This window comes from Meleagris gallopavo, chromosome 7 (assembly GCF_905368555.1).
Source record: "Meleagris gallopavo chromosome 7, MGAL_WU_HG_1.1, whole genome shotgun sequence".
NCBI lineage: Eukaryota > Metazoa > Chordata > Aves > Galliformes > Phasianidae > Meleagris > Meleagris gallopavo.
Genome location: NC_139410.1, coordinates 27,865,671 through 27,885,302, shown reverse-complemented (window position 1 = coordinate 27,885,302; position 19,632 = coordinate 27,865,671). Strand labels below are relative to the sequence as shown.

Here is a 19,632-nt window from a genome sequence, read left to right as displayed (position 1 = left end):
AAGATGTATATAAACTGTAGTTTAACTTTTATTTCTTTGTTACTCTCTTTTCAGTAAGGAATATGTTATCCCACTGCAGTGCAGCTGCCCAATAGACTTTGAATTCCACATTGATTTTATTCAGCCTCACAGAGCGTTCACCGTCCAACCGATATCAGGTAGATTGCACCTATTTAAAGTTGAAAATTATTTGAAATTACTGGTGATAAGCTGACAAAGTGCTAAACATCAGTCTTCCTGTCGATGCTGACAGCTAAGTTGTTAACATTTAAATTAATGTAGTTGCTCAAATAGTCTTCTGAGATCATAAAGCTTCTGATCTGTTTTTTTTTCCCCCCAGTGTGGAGAACTTAGGACCTTAGGAAAAAACATCTTGCCTGTAGTTATGACAACTTTGATGTGAACTCTGAATATTTTAAGTTTTCTGATTTTTTTTTTTTTTTTGGATGTGTCATCCCTCTTCAGAAGTAGTATTTGTACTCTATCAGATATGTGGTTCACAAAGGTGAACTACGCTACTGTTTTGGTTTGGGTCATTCCTTTAGAATAATATTCCTTTTGACTGTATGTTTTAAATAGTTGCAATATATCAAGGGAGGACAAGGGGTAGTGGTTTTAAGCTAACTAGTAGTACTGGAAAGATACTTTGAGATCTGAAATGTTTTCCAGGCCTACTGCCATCAACATAAACACTACTATTGTTTTTTACAGAATTCATTTGAGCACACTTAAGTGGGCTCATGTTAGATAAACTCTTACTGTTTTTCTTCTTTAATCACAGGAATCATTCCAGGAAATGGGAAAGAGGAAGTAATTGTGAAATATTCACCCCTTGAGTATGGAACAGCACAAATGAAAATGCAGTTACTGATTTCACAGTTCCACTCAAAACCCTATGTATGTGTGTTCACAGGAACATCAACACCCCATCTGGGTCAAATGTATGTGTGGCTGACTGCTCTTTGCTCAGTTCTAAAAGATACCATGCAATGGCATTTAATGCTGTTGTGCTAAGATCATTTTAGGCATTTGTATCTGTGACTTAAATGCAATGATGTCATTTACAAGCTGATGTTAACAAGTGTTAATACTTTTAACTGCTTTCTTACATCATTCACTGAGAATGCACTTCCTCTGAATGAACTTGAACTGTTGCAAAATAATGTTAAATATCCTTAAGCATCTATCCTTGAACATCTTCAGCTTATGATGCCTGATCTACGTTATTCTTATTGCCGAGGCCTTGCAAGATACAATTTTTTGAGCTTTACCTATTTTTTTTTTGTGAACTATGATATTAGCCAGATTAGGAAGTTTGACTTGTAATGTGGGAAAGTATTTCCAGTGTCCTTGTATGTCTAGAAGGGATATAAATTCATGCAATAAGATTAGATACCATTTGCAGAGTACTTAGCAATGTTTTTCCTTCTGTTGCCTAGAAAAGAACAATTTGAAAAACAACAAAAGCGTCCAGAGAAAAAAGCAGTGTCTGTTGGAAAATCACTGGTGTGGAGAAGAGACAAATTCAGCCTACCACGATCCAAGGCTATTCAAAAAGTAAAGGTGTGAAGAAATAATAAGTGCAAGTTCTTTCCTGTGCTGAAAATCTTTCTTGCTTCTGTTTTTCTTATTAATTTATATCTCTTAGGAAATTGAATACCAGAACCTGAAATTCCCCACGGACTTGTCAAATCCATATGCTGTAGCTACTGTTTTGAATCAGGAACCAGGCAAATTGAAGATTAAGAACTTGAAAGAAGGTAACATAGTTAAGCAGCATAAGCTCAGTCTTATCAGTATTTCTAGGTTTCTGTTTAGAAACTTTGCTTTAGAATTGCTGAGGTTATGTGATTGTTATTTCTGTAAGAAATTCACTTTACCTGAAGTGCGTTAATTAATTTAGTTATCACCATGGTGTTATTTCCTAATTAAAAATTCAATCTAGTATGTGACTTTCTGATATTCTTGCAGTCCTTTGCCAAGGCAATGAAGGAATAAAAACAAGGCAGATGAAGGAAGCCGTGTTTGAGCTAAAAGTCAAACAAAACATTAAGGAAGAGGAAGCAAATAATCTGAAGTGGTAAGTGTTAATTAAGACACCGAGGTTTGCTTGACTAAGGCCTCTGTGAATGATGTATGCAATATGCAGTGGTTCATAATGCTGCCATTTTGTGTCCTTATACACCTGTTTTACAGTTAAGAAACTGTTGTTTCACTTTTCTTTTCATCCCTCTGCCTAAGAGCAACACGAGTGTAAGCAGCGACACCTTTAATTGTATTACAGTTGCATTCAGAAACTTCCTGAAAACCTTATTCATCTAACCTCACACATTCCATCCTGCTTTGTGCCCTTAAAGGTAAAGGGAGATTTTGTTATGGTTGTCAGTAAGTCGAGGCTAAAACATGTAATGGTGTGAATAAAATTGAGCATCAAAAGGTGGAAAGCCAAATTCAAAATCATGCATAAGCATACTGGGGTTTCACTTGCGGATCTGCTCTTAATTCTGAATACTACAGACCCCTAAATGCCTTAGGAACAAGAGAGTCAGCCTTTTAAACTTACAGTGAAACAAACAGTACATTAAGTAAAATGTTTTTCTTCTTTCTACTGGAAATACAGGCAAGTCCGTAAAGGCAAAGATCCAATATCTGCAGAATTTAAAAGAGAGGTTATTGAAAATCGACAGAGGGAAGAAGAGCAATATAAGGTTAGTCTTTGTTGTTTTTTCTATAAATTCAAAATGGAACTCGTACTTTCAGGCTACATGCAGTGCACTAGTGAATTGTATTATGCTCTCCACATCTTCAGTTGTTTTTTTTAATACATTGATACAAACCCATGCTAGTTGAATTTCCTCGTGCATTTATATCTTAATTATTTCTTTGTATCAGTGTTACTGAAATAGTTTTTTCTTGGAGGTGGACGGAGGGAAGGATAAGCTACTAGGTTATTAATGGAAATGTAATTAGACATTTGCTCAACCTGGTAGGTTTCCATCTAGCTACATCACAGTGCAGCATTGCAGCAGTCCTTTCAGTGCTCTGGATGCAGCCAGCCTTCTGTTTATGCTGTACCTTTCCGAATGACTTGCTATTGAAGAGCTAAACCCAGTCAGTACTCTCGTGCAGTGTCATAGGAAGATAATTCAGCATGTTGTTCTGCTACACCTTCGCTCTTATGGCCTTCTGATTCCTTCCAGTCACCCCAGATTGCAGTCTGTCTTCTGTGGAGGTGACAGCAACAACAGATAGTGACAGAACATATTTGTCCACATATGGCACAGCCTTCAGGGACTGGTGGGACTTCTCCCTCCTATCTTGCCTTGTAGACATACAGCTAGCTTCTGATTCCCACTGAGTTCCAAGGCACTGGTTATGGCAGTAAAATTATTTATAGACAGGGTCAAGGCTTAATTTATACACTGAACTAAGCATGGATAAATTCAAACATTATTTTTAATAATAGCAAAGGAGGAAATACGTAAAAAAAAAAAAAAAAAAAAAAAGAAACCCACAATCTAGAATGTTAGCTGCTTGTATCACTGGATTAAATGTATAATCACGTTGTTTAGAAACATTTACATACTTATCTGTTGGTAGTAGTGTCTGTGGATATCTCTTGGTCTGAAAAGAACATTATTTTACTTTGTTTAACTTATTACAAGGTTGTAATAATCACTCACTGAAAGGGAGTGAAGTCTGTGTTTTGTGAAGTACTTGTAAAGTGTTACATTGTGAGTTTCCACTAATTGTGAGGGAAAAAAACCACTGAATACTTTGCACTAATGATTTTTCCTGGTGACAAATTAGATCCAAAGAGGAGATCCTATCATAGAAAAGGAGTTTCAAAGGAACAAAGTAGAGGTTTCTTCCAGACGTGTTTTCCGGCTTGTTGGGCAGGTTTGTTTCTATGCTTTTATCACTTGCTAAGCTAAAAAACAGCTGTAAATATTTGTCACTCAATGCTTTTCCTCCTATTATGGCCATTTCTGAATCAATGTATTGTTCCCCATTTTACTGCTGTAAAGCCAGCAGTGAGCTGCATGCACAGCTCATCTTCTGATTCTGATATTCTAATATGAGAGATAACTAGAAATCTACAGATGTAATCTGAAGTTCATACTGCTGATTCCTCACAGCTTTCACAGGAATAACATTCTCGTATTTTCACAAAATTAAGCAAATCACAAGTTTTGTGAACTTTATCTTACAGGTTGCATTGACAACAATACTGGTAACTAGGGTGTTGTTTTTTTTTTTGTTTGTTTTTTTCCTCTCTGTGGTGCATGGTAATTGCTAGGATTCATTTCCTGGAATAATTGGGAACTTTGTTTAATAAATAGTCTGCTATTGAAGGAATAATGGATGAATCATTTCTGCTTGCTTCTTACAGAACATAACTGTGGTAGCTGGTCTGTTTCTGGTCTCTTATGCCTGTTAAGAAGTGTTGAAAATTGTTTGTATGCGAGTATGGCATGGGGTTGTGTGCAGTTCTGAGCACCATCCTAATCTAAATTTTGTTGGAGTGGCTGTTTTCCTGTTGAGAAGTACTATACCATAGCATCGATGGAGTCCCATCTGGTGCTACATTTTTCTGTCACATCAATCTAAAACTGAAGAGATTAATGCATCAAAAAAGAGATTGACTTATGTTCAAAGAGCATTCAGACAATTTGAGGTGTTAAACGTAGATATCGCCTCTGTCTCAAGTATGTCCAAAGCAAGAAGTAATTAGATGTTGGGGGGTTATTCTGATGAATTGTCACTCTAGTTTTACTGTGATTTTTCACCCTCCTATAAGTTTTTATTCCAAGCTATTATTGGAGAGAAATGCTGAATTTGCTAGGCCTTCATTCTGAGCCCTTACTGTTGTTCCAATTTCACGTTTGTGCAGGATGAAGTGTGTACTCACTAGAGACCTGATCCATTCTTCCTACTGTCTGTCTGCCCACATATTGGACTCCACTCTTAGTAGGTGGCTGTCCTTTATGTGTGAAAGCAGACCGTGCTACGTTACCTCTGCACTCACCATATTACATCTGCAGTATTTGATTGCCTCCCTTTAAGACCTGCAGTGAAGAATTCTGCTTAAATGCAAGTAGAGTGACATGGACTTGGAATGAAGTAATTTGATGGAACATTTTTTGCTTAACTTAATTTCAGTATTAGGAGATAACGTAGGGATTCTGCCAAGGACGGAGGAAAACCATCCCTTGGTCTTTTTTTTTTTTTTTTTTTTCCTTTTAAATACCATGCAGCATCCAAATGTTCATCCCACATTTGACTTGCTTCGTAATGACCCTTGGGCAAACAGAAAAAGGATGTTGAGGAAATTCCAACAAGCAGCATACAAGGTATTGTGAACATCTAAAATGCAGTGTGATAGCATAGTGCCTTGGAAACAGCACAAAAGAGCATGCAAGCTAGCACATAAAAAGACTTCTTAGCTAGCTAGGGATTTGATGGTTTGTTAGTTGTCTCTGCTTCACCAGAAAATAAGGATCTGCAGTGATTATTGTCTTTAGGTGTTGGTTAAAGATTTAAAAACAAACAAACAAACAAAAAACCCTACAACAATCAATCTAATGAATTGTGGAAGAATTTAGATTTTTTTTTTAAGTAAAAAATACTTTTGAACAATAAGAAAAGACTTCAAAATGTTTATAAAGTACTATGCCCAGTTTTGGACCTCAGTATAAAAAATATATCAGTAAAATGGACTGACTTCAGTGTAAGTGTGTCGAGGTGCCTGGATTCTGGGTAGTGGGGAGACCTGAGATAACTGGACTTACTCAGCTGAAGAGGGAAAGTGGTGGGAGTGGACAGCAACTTTCAACTCCTTTGAGGAGATTATTGAAGATGGAGCCAGCCTCTTTGCTGTGGTGTATGGTGGGAACACAGGAAACGATGGGCATAAATTCTAACAAAAGAGGTATGGGCTGTTTATAAGGAAAGCATTTTTTCACTGAGAAAAGCTCTTAGAAGTAAATGGCCCAGATACTTTGTACAGTTCATTTCTTTTGTGTAATGTTGCTGTGGAGTTAAGTTCCTTTCAAAAGCCATTTTTCTCCATTTTATTCCTCCTGAACAGAAAACTATAGCAAAAATTCTGAAACAGGTGGTCTGGGTGACCTTTGTAGTATACAGTTGTACGTATATTGCTATGACTGTAAAATCTTAGAATGTTAAGCTTAATATTATACTTAAATATAAAATAATTCCTTCAGGTTATGATTCAGTCTCGCCTAAATCATTTACTGCTTCTGTTCCGTGGGCTGACAAGGGAAGACAGAGGTTTGGAGGAAGGCTTTATATCTGGTAAGGAGCAGAAGAAGAAGTTGATAGTAGATTGACAATGAATTATTGATAATTTATGTTAAGCTATGGTAGGTCAGGTGCATCAAATACATGCTGATATACATACATAAATAGTCCCTACAAAGGGCTCTTCAAGCAAAAAACAGATGTGTGACACGGTGGAAATGGCTGTTGTAAAAGGACATATTTTTATACATGCATGTTATACACATTGTTTATGATATTAAAAAAATCTCTTTAAGAGCCTTGCAACTTATTCACTTGATAATAGAGCAGCCACAATCGGTAGTAGTGGAGATTGAAGAGAATTTGTGTTTCTTACTGCACGTCACCTCATACGTGCACTGTTTAACAACTGTAGAAGTACCTTTCCATATCAGCCCTTCTGCCTCTGCAAACAGGCACTCTTTAGTTCCCCATATGCAAGAGTTGCAGGGGTGCCTGAAGTAGAAGGTACAATGGCAGATGGTGTAATAGAGGTGTTCTGACTTGTTTCTGCCTTGTTGAGTGAAAATAGAGGACCTTACTTGAATGGGTGAGCTGTAATGTCCTTCTTGAAAGGAGGAAATCAGATCTGTTTATTAATTGAAGGTTTTGTGCACACTTACAGATGGACTTTAGGAAAGATTACCTTGCTTTTTCTATTAAAATGCATAAACCTGTCCTGTGTTAGGAAGATCTTAAATATGTTTTGTATCTTGATTCTATTTCTGAAGCAGTGTATTGAATTATATTACAAAATCTTAATATTTGCTTTCCATTCTTGACAGAAAATGGGAGTTTCAGCCAAACAGAGAAGAGTGAAGAATCCAAAGGCATTTCTTCCAGCATATCTGAAGATCGAATGTTACCTTCTCAATTCCCCTTCTACAGTTCCCTCAAATTATGCCGTGATTTGGTAGGTATAGTAACCAAAATGGTGGCCACTACTCAAAATTTTGTTGATGATATTGGCCCTAAGCCCAGTACAGCTTTTTTTTTTATCCTTTACAACATAACCAGTGTTGTGGAGTTCCAACAAGGTAGTTCAGAACTTCAGATTTATTGAGAGTGCTGCTGAAAGCAGCTAAAATATTTGCATTCTCTCAATTTCATTCTGAAATTATATTTAATATATTAATGGTCAGAGTTAGTTAAAATCTGTGATTTTTTTGCCCAGGAAAACAAATTAAAAACTAACTGAAGTATCCTAGGAAGGGCAGTGGAAGTATTAAAATGTTTGCATAATTATCTAGTATGTTTTCAGATAGCCGTGCTGATGAATTACTGTCAGCGCAAAACAAAATGTCCACCATATTAAGGAGTTTAAAATACTGTGTTCTTCCAGGAACCTGATGCCCATGGCCCAGTTCCTGTCAAACCTATAGATGTGAAAATGAAACGCTTTCTTCCCTCTTACAGCCTGAAGGTGAGTCAGTACAGCTCCCTGTTTCTCTCTTTCACCAGTCCAGTTAGATGTGTTTTCTACCTGATTCAGTGGCATCAATGGGCAGCCCAGAAGAAATGTTGCCTTAAGGCTGTGCAATTAGCATGCTTTTTTAAAAAACAAATATCTTCTGTTTCCATAAGTAACAAGTTTGCAGTCAGCACATCTCTCTCCAGGCAGAGATGAATGACCTCAGCTGAAATTATTATATCTCAAGCAAGAGGGTTCATCTATGAATAAGGATCCTGCAAGCCTTCTGTGACACAAACTTTTATTTCAGAGAGCAAAAATACTATCTATTATAAAAGCGTCCTTCCTTTTAGAAAGTGGTTGAAATTGTCTGTTCATTTGGGGTACAGTGCTTTATGCGTAGTTCCTGCATTTCTGCATAGAAAATGCAAACATATCATTCTTGAAATGTGTAGTACTGTAGATTTTTCTAACTTCGAGTTCAGAAACAATTTTTTTTTCTCCTGATCTCTAAAGCCTTCCCTCTCAGATTTTTTGAATAGCGTAAGTCCAAGTTCCACTCCCTGTCAAAGTGAAAATACTTCCTTAGGCTCAAATCAATGAAGGTTTTGGCTCAATTTCCTCTTCTTTGCTTTTTTTTTTCCCCCCCAGTTGTTATAACAAGTATAGAAACTTTCTATTAATGTCCTTTGTCTTTGTTATATATATTATTCTTCATCTACCAGTGTTAAATTATATTGCTTGATAGAGCTTTTCTCCATCCCATTGTTCAATATATTTGATCACAAAAATGCTAATCCCACAGTCTTTCATAGAAAAGTGTTCCTTAATGCACTCATTCCGTTTGCCCTGGTTAAGTATGGCTTCTCAAAATTTTGGACATATTCTGCATAGTAGAATGGCAATCTGAATATCTTTTCCCACAGATATGTGGTGTGTCTGTGATAAAGCTGGAAAGTTCTATCTGTGTGTTTATCAAAAGTCATTGTCATCTCCTGCAGCACATTTTTCTCCTTTGTGCTTAGATTCCTCAGCATTTCAGCATCATAAAGTATCAGCCATTTCGTGCACACCGTACAGCTGCAAGTTATAAAACTCGAAAACTTTACCAAGCTCTGAGACAGGGAGCCCAGGTAACAGATAATCTCTAATACAAACTTGCCTTGCTGAAGTCATTCCCGCTTCTATATTTCTACAATTGATTGATTTTGTTCCAACATTTTACAACAAAAGACTCCATATGCTCTGAAAATCTTTGTCTGTGTTTTTCAAGGATGAGTTGGTTCAAGTAGTTGCTTCTCCTAAGGACTATCACAAGCCATCATCTGAAGAAGCAGCAGAAAGAGATATCAGCCTTTTAAAATTGGTTCCTCCCCAAGCTTTAGTCTACCCTACAGAGAGCAACCCTCTTCGCATTTTTGTAAGTAGAAGTTGACTTCCACAAAGTAGGAAGGGAGGTGAAAGGGTGTTTATTAGTGGTCAGTTCTCTTACTCAGATTGGTATTTAAAACTACGCGCCAGTGTGAGTAACCCCTCATGGTGCAGGCCCTGGTAGGTGGGAACCGCAGAACTCATCCCCCAGAGAGTGACACCTTTTCATTTTGAGGTAGAATTTGGATCAGGATAGGGGAGAGGGCTGGTAATACAAAATTGCCCGTGAGGGCAGTGAACTGGTCCTACACTCCACAAATGCTCACTAATATCAGGATTTCCCCGATACACCTTGGGGCCTCTCTCTTCTCCATTTGTTTCTTCATCTGCACATTAGAAAAGAAGCCATAATCTTGGCATCTCAGCCCTTATATGACCTCGCGCTCTTGCCCAAGTTAGTAGGACAGATTCAGTTTTATCTTCAGTCAGGATACTGTGCTTCTGCCTGATCCTGAAGTAGACCGAAAAAAGTGAAGGTAGGCAGTTTGTTCACATTGCATCCTGCTGCCTTAGTTTCCAGTAATTTTCATAGCATACCAAAGCCACGTTTCCAATTATTAGGCACAGAGATTCAAAAAACCATAGCCAGGTGCGTGGGAGGATTTTCTGTTACCTTTTCATGTAGGTTGTACTACTTGGCACCAACTGCAGAAGGTATTTTCTACACAGTGCAGCACAGCCTTGGAGGATCCCTAGTGACTGTGAGAAGGCGGAGACAGCTGTATGGCTCAGTGAAGTGCTGTACATGGCTACAGGCAGCATCTCCATGGCAGCGTGGTGCTGTGCCTGACTTGGGTGGCTCAGTCTTTCAGTGTTAGTTAGCTAAAATGGCCCAGAGCCCAGTGTGCTAGTCTGGTGGTCTTGGCATAACACTTAGAACTTGTTCCCAATGAACGAATGCAGCCAGGACTCCGGTGGACTTACTGATGAAATCCTCTGTGCATCTCTCATCCCTTTGTCATGTCGGTGTAAGAGCCAGGCCTGATCCCATGTTACCCAGCATTGAACTAAATGCAGAAACAGTTGCTAGTGCAGTGAAATAGATGGTAAAATGCTCACAGACTTCCACTACAGCAAGGTCAGTTCCCTCCCTTGGATTCTGAACTGTTCAGAGAACCAACATTAGATTTGGGAGTGAATAAGTTGTTGGATTTTTGTCAGCAGAACGTGAATAAACAAGGCAGATTATGGGTTTGTGATGCAGGGAAGACAGTAGATCGAGGATCACACTGAACCATAAAATCATAATGAGAATAAGTGTGAGTTTAGGAAAACTATATTAATGTAAGACCTGAATTTTCATCAGTTTAATTCTTTGTTGTGCTCATAATTTTTTTTAAATAACCTTCTGTTTTTAGAACCCCACTCCAGGATTGTTTCCACTTTTACCTCCTTTAACTTACTGTGAAACAAATATTGAATATCATCTTTGTCCTCATCCGAAATATACCTTTACCAAGGAATGCCCCAAAGGATCCAGTATTCCAATCACACAAAAAAAGTTTCTGCATCACAAGGTATGGCCTTTGTAGTTTATTCTATGAGTAAAAATTGTGTGCACCTAAATAATCAGTGCATGGATCAGAATAACTTGTTATTATTAGACTTGAATTGTCTCTGAGTGTTTCTCTGCTCTTTCTTTCTTTTTGCCATCTATTGTATTTTCATGACTTTGCAGCGGAGGTAGTATCTTTTAAATATGGAGAAACGTAGCTCTCCAGATTTGCTTCTCAACCAAGAAGTTAGATGCTCTGTCCTGCAAGCTTCTCTTCCCCACTACATGATGTTTTAGTGGGCTTATAGCACTTGTAATTTCAGGAAGTGATTTGTGGAGTAATGGACTGGAGACGATTCTTACCAGTGGTGTATTTGACATTTCCTAACGCTCCCATATCAACAACTACAACATGTAGGTAAGAAAAATATTGACTAGACAGGGCCTCTCACCTGCAGTTTCTGCTGCTTGAAACTACATGACTGGTGACCAGTCCCAGAGGTAAAAGTGGGCCTATGGATTGACTTGCTTGCTTCTCAGCAATCTGAAATGAATGATTACATCTACTCGCTCTCCTTGGAGGGTGGGTTAAGTTTAATGCCTAGCCCTGGATTCAGTCTGGACTTCTGGTAACATCTGCACTGAATGCATTTTGATTCAGTACCAGAAGACTGTGGGAAGTACAAACTGTTTGTCCTGCAGAACTATGAATAGTAAACCATTTTAACAAGTGGGCACCTCAACGTAGCCAGCATCTCTCAGGCTCATACTGCATTCATTTCTGGTGTACTATTTTTGTTCCAGGATAATTTAAAAATAATAATCTTCTCTATAACTACAGCTACTTCTGTGAAGCTTCACAATGTAACTGTTAACTGCAGTTACTCTCTGCTCGTCTTAAATACCATTTCCATCACAGGGATCCTTACAGTTCAGATATGCTTCCAAGAGATGTGCCACCAGTGCTGCGTAACTTCTCTGAGAGAGACAGAGAGAATATAATTGATCTGTAAGTTTCTCCTCTTCTATGTTCAATGTGATTTATTGTCTTAATTGCTTGTGTGGATGTGTCTGAACAGTTTCTGAGAGATTATCGAAGGCAAAAGCACAAAGTCTGTCTGGAATAAGATGCATTTTTGGTTTTGTTGTCTAAAAAATTTTAAGTACTGATTGTTCTTCATATTAATGGTTTTAGTGGGACAGATGAAACTGAATTTGAAGTGCTTCTTACTCCAGAGATGCTGAGTGCTGAATTTCCACAAATAGAGCAGATGATCTCAGAAGAAGACAAAATAAAATCAGCAAAAGAAGAAAGGTAAGTAGAATTTGAAGTTAGAGAAGAGGAATGGAAAGAACTCTGAAGACATCTTCAGAATTATGGAGAAAGCTATACTGAGATGCTGTAGGGGCTCCGTCCCTGAGTGGGTTGCAGAGCTGGCTCTTTGAGCAAATCAGAGGACTCCTGTATTAAATTTTGCACTGTAAGTATGATCTCTGAATTGGATTTATGAAAACAGATATTAAAATGATACCCTGGCCTGGATGTCTCTAACTTAAGTTTTATCATGAAACTAACCTCTCATAGGGGCAAATTCTGCCAGCTGCCTCCAGTACTGCCAGGCTGATGTACTCAGTTTGTAGTTCAGCACAGAAATCTTGAGGATTAGGAAAGCTGAGAAAAAGAGGATCTTTAAGGGAGTTGATTATAACCACAGTGGTTTTAGAGCAGTGTATGAGGCTGCCCAGCAGTTCTGTGGGGCTGGAAGCAGAAGTGGGTGCGCTATGTGAAACTTAGGGGTATGCAGTTTTACAGGAAGGATGCAAGAAGGCGTATCAGCTGGTAAGTGGAACACTGGGGGCACTGGACTTGAGTGGTAGGCAGTATAGGTGGAAGAAGTGATTTCAGAGGAACACGGGAGAAATTGCTGAGGTAGAACCTGGTGTTTTTCACAGATGTCTTTGTGGAATTGAAGTTTCCATCCAACAGATGCAGGCTCTTTAAAATGGTCATGACAATGCTTAGATGCCTATCTACTCAGGATGTAGGTAACTGCCTGACACTGAGAGTTATCACCAAGAGATTCCAAAGTCTCTTTTTCTTTAATTTTAGAGGGAATGACTGACATCCAGATTTTCTGCATCTATCAGCTGTTTAACTTTAAAACAATGCTGAGTATGAGATCTCTGACAGAACACTGATTGCTGTGTTGTGATTACTTCAGCATTGATTGAAAATAATTAGCTGTAAAAACACGTGTGTGTCTGACCCTGCTGCTTTTTGCATTTTATGACACCTTGCTTATCAGAACATGGGGATTTGATACAGCTTATGTAACAAAACAATCACCCTTTTCTCTACAGTCGTACTGTGTTGGTACAGTGTACTTTTTCTGGGGAAATGGTTTTATAGTCATAAGATTCATTCTTTGATGTTTTCTTCAAAACTGAAAATTTTTCCATATTAAACACCTCTAGGTATCTATATTTCAGGTATTCGTTTCATTCTATTTTGTCTGTGTCTGAATCATTTGAGCAGTCTGCTTTAGCTGAGGTTCTTCAGTATATGTTACATCTAATAGGACTTCCACCAAAATGTTATTAACAAGCAATGATATCCAAGTCCTTTCTTTTGTCACTGGAAGGTTCTTCATTACTACTGATGGGGTGGTGTTTAACTATGCTCTTCTGCAGCAGTTTCCACACTTTATCCTTAAGGCAAATAATTTTTTTCTTGTGAATTTTCTTTTTTTGGCCATTGCAATATGCTGCTTCATAGAAAAAAAAAAAAAATAGAAAGTCAACTTAGTATGTGTTTATTTATCAGATGGTTAATTTTTCTAACTGGAAAGAGTGAGAGCTTTTTTCATAACTTGACTCCCTTTGCAGTTCTGCATAAGTAATGCAAAACTGTCTGTGGTCAATATTTTAAAAAAAGAGCAAAAATGTGTGTCTCTTCCTTCTGTTTTTGCCCACACTGCTAAGTAGCTTCCCTGGCTATTATAAATACAAATAATCTTTTAAACTTCTTGCAGAGACCCACACAAACATCCTGATGGAAATTTTCAACCCCAAGACAGCGGACTCAGAGAAAGGGTTCAAAAACAGATGGAGAAGATGAAGATGAAAGCACTAAATAAAGCCCTTATTCTCGAATAATTTTATGAAGTCTGTGGTTTGGTACAATTTACCCTGTAAATATGTGAGGCCTCCTGTGTCACAGTTATATCTACTTGTGTTCAGTGAGTTCAGCAGCTACTTATGCAAAGAAAAGAGAACCACCAGCCATGTTACTTCTACCAAGAACTCTGTGTGGTAACTTCCCCAAACACAGCAACTGCTCCTATGACAACCCTCAGCCACGTGCCTGCTTATTTTTTTAATGGTGTGAAGGATCAGAGAACCACAGTATTACCTTGTAAATAGTTTGGTAATTAATCTATAGCTCATTGTTTTAAAATAAAATTTGAGAAGCACTAATAAGCAAATCCTTCAGATTGTTGTTGTTGTTATTGCCTATCTTGAATTTTTGCAAGTATGTCAGTCTTGACTCTAAATCATAAACTTGAGATTCTTAATGAAAGGGAAGACTTGAACACTGTTGCTATCCATAAAGATAATGCCTAAGGAGATTTAATTAGTTCAGGTGTTTGATCGAATGCACAGATCTCTTGACAAAAGGGGGTGTGGATTGGAGTGATGAACTCCAGAGTTTCAGGAGAGAATTCTGATGCTCCGGATATATTCTGTAGGAAAGTAGATTTCTCAGCATATCACTTTTCAACTGAGATTTCTTGTGGGCAAGCTGAACATAAGATAAAAATTGTTTGGGTTTTTTTCCAGTTAATGGCTCATTTTGAAGAGTGGTCCAGGCTATTTCCTCAAAAAATTATATAACTTCTGTACTAGAAGGGATGGAAAATATAGCAATACTTACACTTTTCTAGGAAGTATACTTCTTCCCAGAGCCCCTAGGAAATTTATTTCGGAGAGATCAGTGTAGACAACCTAAAAAGCTGAAGGAAATAGAAAATGGGGGAAAAAACTGTGAAAATAAAGCTGCAAACTAGCTTGTGTTGTACTACATATATACTATCTCTGCTATCTTTAAAGCCTGTTAGAGTAAGTGTTTAGAAATGAGGATGATCAGAGTAACCAGAATTGATTTTATTATTATTATTATTTTTTTAAACAGTAGTCTCTCCTCCACAAAGTTTCATTGCCATCCCAATGGGAATTAGTCAAGCTTCTCCGTTCTCCACCTCTGGATGCCAGCCCTTCAAAAAAATGAAATTCCATTTTATGTAAGTGATTCTCCTTTCTATGTGTTAGTGCTTTTATGGGCCAGGGTTCAGTGTACATAGAAAGTAAGAAAAAGCTGTTACACTGCTTTAAATTGTTCCTGAAGTTCTAAGGGACTGTTTTCACAGCCAGTAGTGCACAGGCCTCTGTCCATGCTTCCTTCCAAGATGACTCATAATATGAGGCTGGCTCTTCCCTATTGAAGGTGGTAATCAGAGGAAATGCAGGTGTGTCTGAAAACGTGGAATTTGGCTAAATAACTAGAAACCTTAAATTTTCATACAGGAGGCTACTTAAGTGTTCTCCTGGCTGACCACACAGCACTTTCAGAGAAGAGAGATAAACAATAAGAATTCTAACTTGTAATTAATGGTTATTCACAGTTCTGCAGCTGTTCAGTGCTTTATGGAAAGGGCTGAGGGGTTACAAAAAATAAATGGAAAGAAAAAAGATTAGTGTGCGAAGTGAAGTAATGGAAGTTGTACTTTTGGTGTAACCTTACTCGGTACACTTGAATATTTTTGATAGCTGTTTTTCATCATTATTATTATCTATAATGGATTAAACCAGAGCATAAATTTTGGAGTACGTTTCTATGCATGTATGTGTATGGTTGGCTCTAAAAGACTGTAATTGTTAGTGAACGCTGATATGCTTTATAGGGTCTTTTTTTTTTTTTAAGGTTTGGCTAGCAGGATTCAACAGCAATAGTGTGAAAGTCGACATTCATAATCAATGGCATGTAAAACAGCACTTGTGCAAACATCAGCCTTAAGGCTGTATTTTTACAAACTGTAGGAGACACTTTATTGAGGCATCTTTTTATGTGCTTTCTTATGTTAAAGATGCAAATCACTTTTCATGGAAATACATTATTTTGTATTAATTACATGAACGTGCAGACTGAGTTCAGTACTTCACACTGCAAATTAAGATCAATCATGTTATATAGTAATACTCTCACCTATTTGAATGTTAATTTGTGGATTGCTTTCTTTTGAGAATCAAAGGGCTGTATTCTTACTGACTGAAATGGTAAAGTAAGAATGTGTAAATTGATGTGCAGAATGTGACAAATTTATTTCCATCCACTTCAAGTAAAATTGCTACTGCTTCCCTTGTTTGGAAAGGATTACTTGGCTAAATGACAATGCATCTGTTTTACCAATTAAGATATATCCATCCTCTCTCAAAAAGCCTGTCTTATTAGCAAGGTTAATAACCACTGATTCGTGCTTTATCTCTTTTCCCTTTTATTACATAAGAAATAAGCATTAACATCTAAACAAAATAAAAGTGGCATTTTACAAATTAAAAAAAAAAGAACGTAATTATTTTATATGGAAATGGTCTGTGAGCTTGAGTGCTCAGTAATTGGGTATCAATCTCACTTACTGTTCCGTGATGAGAGACAACCCATCAAGGTCTTTAAAATGTAGATTAATTATATTTTATAAAATGGCTGAAAGAAAAACAGCAATCTCTGTATCTGAGGTAAGGAAGTGGATGAAACTATATTTTTAGCTCACAAAAACAGCTTAATGAGCCTCAGCCTAAAGAAACCTTGTGACCTCTGTGTTTGTAACAAAGGTTGAGTCATTTCAAGCTCAGTTTGAAGTTTTCCTTGTTGTCTTGGGTATTTAGTCTTTCTTCTGCACAGGTTTTTCTTGTGTCTAGTAAAAGCTATGCTCCTAAGGCAGCATTTGCCTTGCAAAGGCTTGCCAAAGGCTTCGTTTCAGCTGTTTAACCAACAAGGATTTTAGTTCTCACTGACACCTGTTTGGTGGGAAATAGCAGGTTTAGAAATTATCAGATCAGATGTACACAAACTGTCATTTCGTCAGGAAGCCAGATAAAGGCAGGAAACAAAGATTTTTCTTTGTGCCAGGGTAGATAAATTTCTTTGTAAATATTGTTTTTGTGAATTGCTGCTAGGCAGTCAGTAAGCTGTAATTCACTGAGTTTCTAGAGGGACCTCAGCTAATGTTTTGAAGGCTTCTGTGACCTCTGAAAATGGGAGCTGTCACTGATATGCTTTGGTTTTGCATAGAGGTGATTTTAAGGCAGAATTTTCTTAAAAATTGTTTTCTTTTTCCTCTTTTTTTTTTTTTTTTTTTTTGTGCTGTGAGCCTGTGCACTGAATAGCAGCTTTTGAGAATGAGCCCCCTTCAAATAGTCGTGGCTAGCATTATAAAATCTTGTGGTGGTGGTGGTTGTTTTTCCAAATGTAAAAATCCTTCAGAGAACACTTAAAGCAGTGACTTGTGTCTACAGCTGATAGGTCTAGTAGCACAGGAATCAGCTCTACTTGCCTGCATCTTCCTTCCACGAAAGAGATCCAGAGATCATGATTTGGCCAAAAAGCCCCAAACATCAGATAAGGCTATCTTGTGCCACTTAATACCTGCAGAAGCTAATTGTTTGTGAGGGACTTTTTGGTTGATTTCTGTATGACCACAGCAGGGATTGAAAATTAAATCAAGCATCTCCTCACAAACTCCAGGTGACTCCAGAACACCTGCAGGAAGTATTTTTCCAAAGCAATGGTACATCAAAACCCATCTTCTGATGAGCTACTTGCTTGTGCCAGGCAATGTTTAGTTCCAGCACACTCGTTTTTACCATCCAAAGGTTAAGCTGTATCTAAATGAGTGAGAGCTCTCCAGGGTGAAGGGCAACAGTGCTTGATTCCATCTTTAAAGAAAATTTCCAGGACCCAATCCTACTGTTTAGTAGAACAGATTTTTAAATGCATTCAGTTTTGTTTTTTTTTCCTCCTGCTGTTGGAAGACCTTTCCTACTACTTCAGTCAGGTTTTATGAGTTTGTAAGAGCACCAGGGACTGAGTTAACAGTGCTTTATTTTTCATAAGCTGATTATATTTGGCTTCAAAATTCTGAAGCAAATTATGCCTCTCTCACCAGCTAATTACTGGTTTATAATCATTTCACAGTGTGGAGTCTCCAGTTATCCAATGTGCATTGCCTGTAAATCAGCAATGCACCTTGTCACCTCAGGGATACTGATTGTATGTATTATTGGCTGAGCTTCAGGGCACCAGATGAAGAAACAAAGGCTTATTTCCCTTGAGTTTGGATTTGCATGATTAGTTCTCTGTGTGTTACTCTGAAAATGGACAAGTATCAAAAGAGAATTTCTTTCAAATAGTTCTTTGCTTCCCTGTCTCAGTAGCACCCTACTCTTCAAACAGCATCATCTTTCAACTAACTTACAATTTGGGGTAATACAGTAGGCACAGATGTCTCTATGCAGCTACTGTCAGCAATCACAGGCAGTCAGTTTATATATTTGAGCAGGAATGCAAAAGTGCAGCTCAGAAAGCTGAAAAGTGTTGAAGAGCATTCAGTATCCACCACCACAGAGAGTAGCCCAAAAACTTCTGAGCTCCTTTGTACCTACCAGACCAGGGACTCATATTTCTGAAGTTCGGCTCCTTCTGCTAATAACCCCTTCTTCCAGGTCATTGCTGAAGCACTGCATAATTTGCGGTAGCTCTTTGATAATGCTGTAAACAGCTTAAAAGGGGACACAGCAGCTCTGTCTGCTGTAACAGTGACAGATAGCCACCTTAGTTGCTCCTTCATACCTACTACAGCCACATCTCTGATTGCTTCTATGCACTATTACTTCATGAAACATGCCACCTGATCAACAAGTCCTCTTCCAAAGCTACCTGGAAACACAATGTGGGACCTAGAACAGTAAGACTCTCCTTTCTGCAGCCTTCCCTGCTCATCTACTGGAAATACCAGTTTATGGCACCACAGATACTTCAGTGCAGTTTCCAGTGCATCATCTGTCGCTTTGTAGTCAGTAAATTCAGTAAGGTGATGTTCTTGCCTTGTCGAAAGTAGGTTATGTAGAAGCTATAAACTTGTATTCATGACGTGCTTATGCATACCCCTGTTGAGAGACATGACTCAAGTTAAACTGCATAGTTCAAATCCAGCAGAAAAGGCAGCGTTCCATTCATACTGCTCACCAACATCTGTGTCCAGCAGCCAAGGTGGGCTCGCTGTGCCCACATTTAAATCAACTTTGATTAAGACGAGCATGCGCAGCTATTTTGTGATTCAGTCAGACCTCCCACCTTTGCTGAGACCTACTTAAAGACTTGTGTTTTAGAATGCAGCCTTACTTCTGCACAATTAACAGTGAATAAAATAACAATTATGTATATTGAGTGTTCTTGATTACTCAATTAACCAGAAGGAAAAAATAGAATGAAGATCTGAAAGAGCACCCCTGAGTATCAGTGTGAAACTTCAGCTGATGTAAACTGAACCGATTGGAAATGTACAGAAGTTTGCTTGTTGTTTGTTGTCTCTATTTGGCATTGACAGAAGAGGTTCGTATGACTTTGGTGTTACGTGATTGCCAGAAGGCAAGACTACTGGCCAGATCTTCAGCTAGTGTGCTCATTAATGCCAAATGCAGATACTTAAAGCTCATGAGCCAGATCTCCAAAATGTCTGAAATACTTTTAAATCAGCTTGCCATTCTTTCTCTTTTTCTTATGGTTTCTGAGCTTCAGGTTATGCTCAAAGTACATTCTCAAGCTTTTCCCGAACTTGTAAAATCTTAAAAAATATATATGTCTATTAAATTAAAAACCTCGTTGCTAAACTGTTTGTTGTAACAGTGCCAGACAGTGTGAGACCTCTGTTTCTGC

At 38.0% G+C, this 19,632-nt stretch overlaps 1 protein-coding gene across 13 annotated transcripts in view; it reads left to right on the top strand.

Moving 5' to 3' along the window:
* Nucleotides 1-19,632, top strand: part of CFAP221 (cilia and flagella associated protein 221) — a 35,023-nt gene that overhangs the window by 6,857 nt on the left and 8,534 nt on the right. For 8 of the 13 annotated variants that reach the window (XM_085228677.1, XM_085228676.1, XM_085228675.1 and 5 more), the window contains 19 exons: nt 55-158; nt 782-941; nt 1,440-1,563; nt 1,649-1,760; nt 1,972-2,080; nt 2,621-2,708; nt 3,811-3,900; nt 4,214-4,234; nt 5,259-5,354; nt 6,228-6,318; nt 7,089-7,216; nt 7,646-7,726; nt 8,740-8,847; nt 8,988-9,134; nt 10,504-10,662; nt 10,964-11,058; nt 11,560-11,649; nt 11,836-11,955; nt 13,673-14,941. In XM_085228677.1, the coding sequence (XP_085084803.1) occupies nt 55-158; nt 782-941; nt 1,440-1,563; nt 1,649-1,760; nt 1,972-2,080; nt 2,621-2,708; nt 3,811-3,900; nt 4,214-4,234; nt 5,259-5,354; nt 6,228-6,318; nt 7,089-7,216; nt 7,646-7,726; nt 8,740-8,847; nt 8,988-9,134; nt 10,504-10,662; nt 10,964-11,058; nt 11,560-11,649; nt 11,836-11,955; nt 13,673-13,796 (2,047 nt within the window). In that variant the 3' untranslated portion in view covers nt 13,797-14,941. Of the gene's footprint in view, nt 1-54; nt 159-781; nt 942-1,439; nt 1,564-1,648; nt 1,761-1,971; nt 2,081-2,620; nt 2,709-3,810; nt 3,901-4,213; nt 4,235-5,258; nt 5,355-6,227; nt 6,319-7,088; nt 7,217-7,645; nt 7,727-8,739; nt 8,848-8,987; nt 9,135-10,503; nt 10,663-10,963; nt 11,059-11,481; nt 11,650-11,835; nt 11,956-13,672; nt 14,942-19,632 lie in introns of those variants that run through there. The other 5 variants (XM_085228679.1, XM_019617217.3, XM_085228673.1 and 2 more) reach the window with 4 other exon arrangements.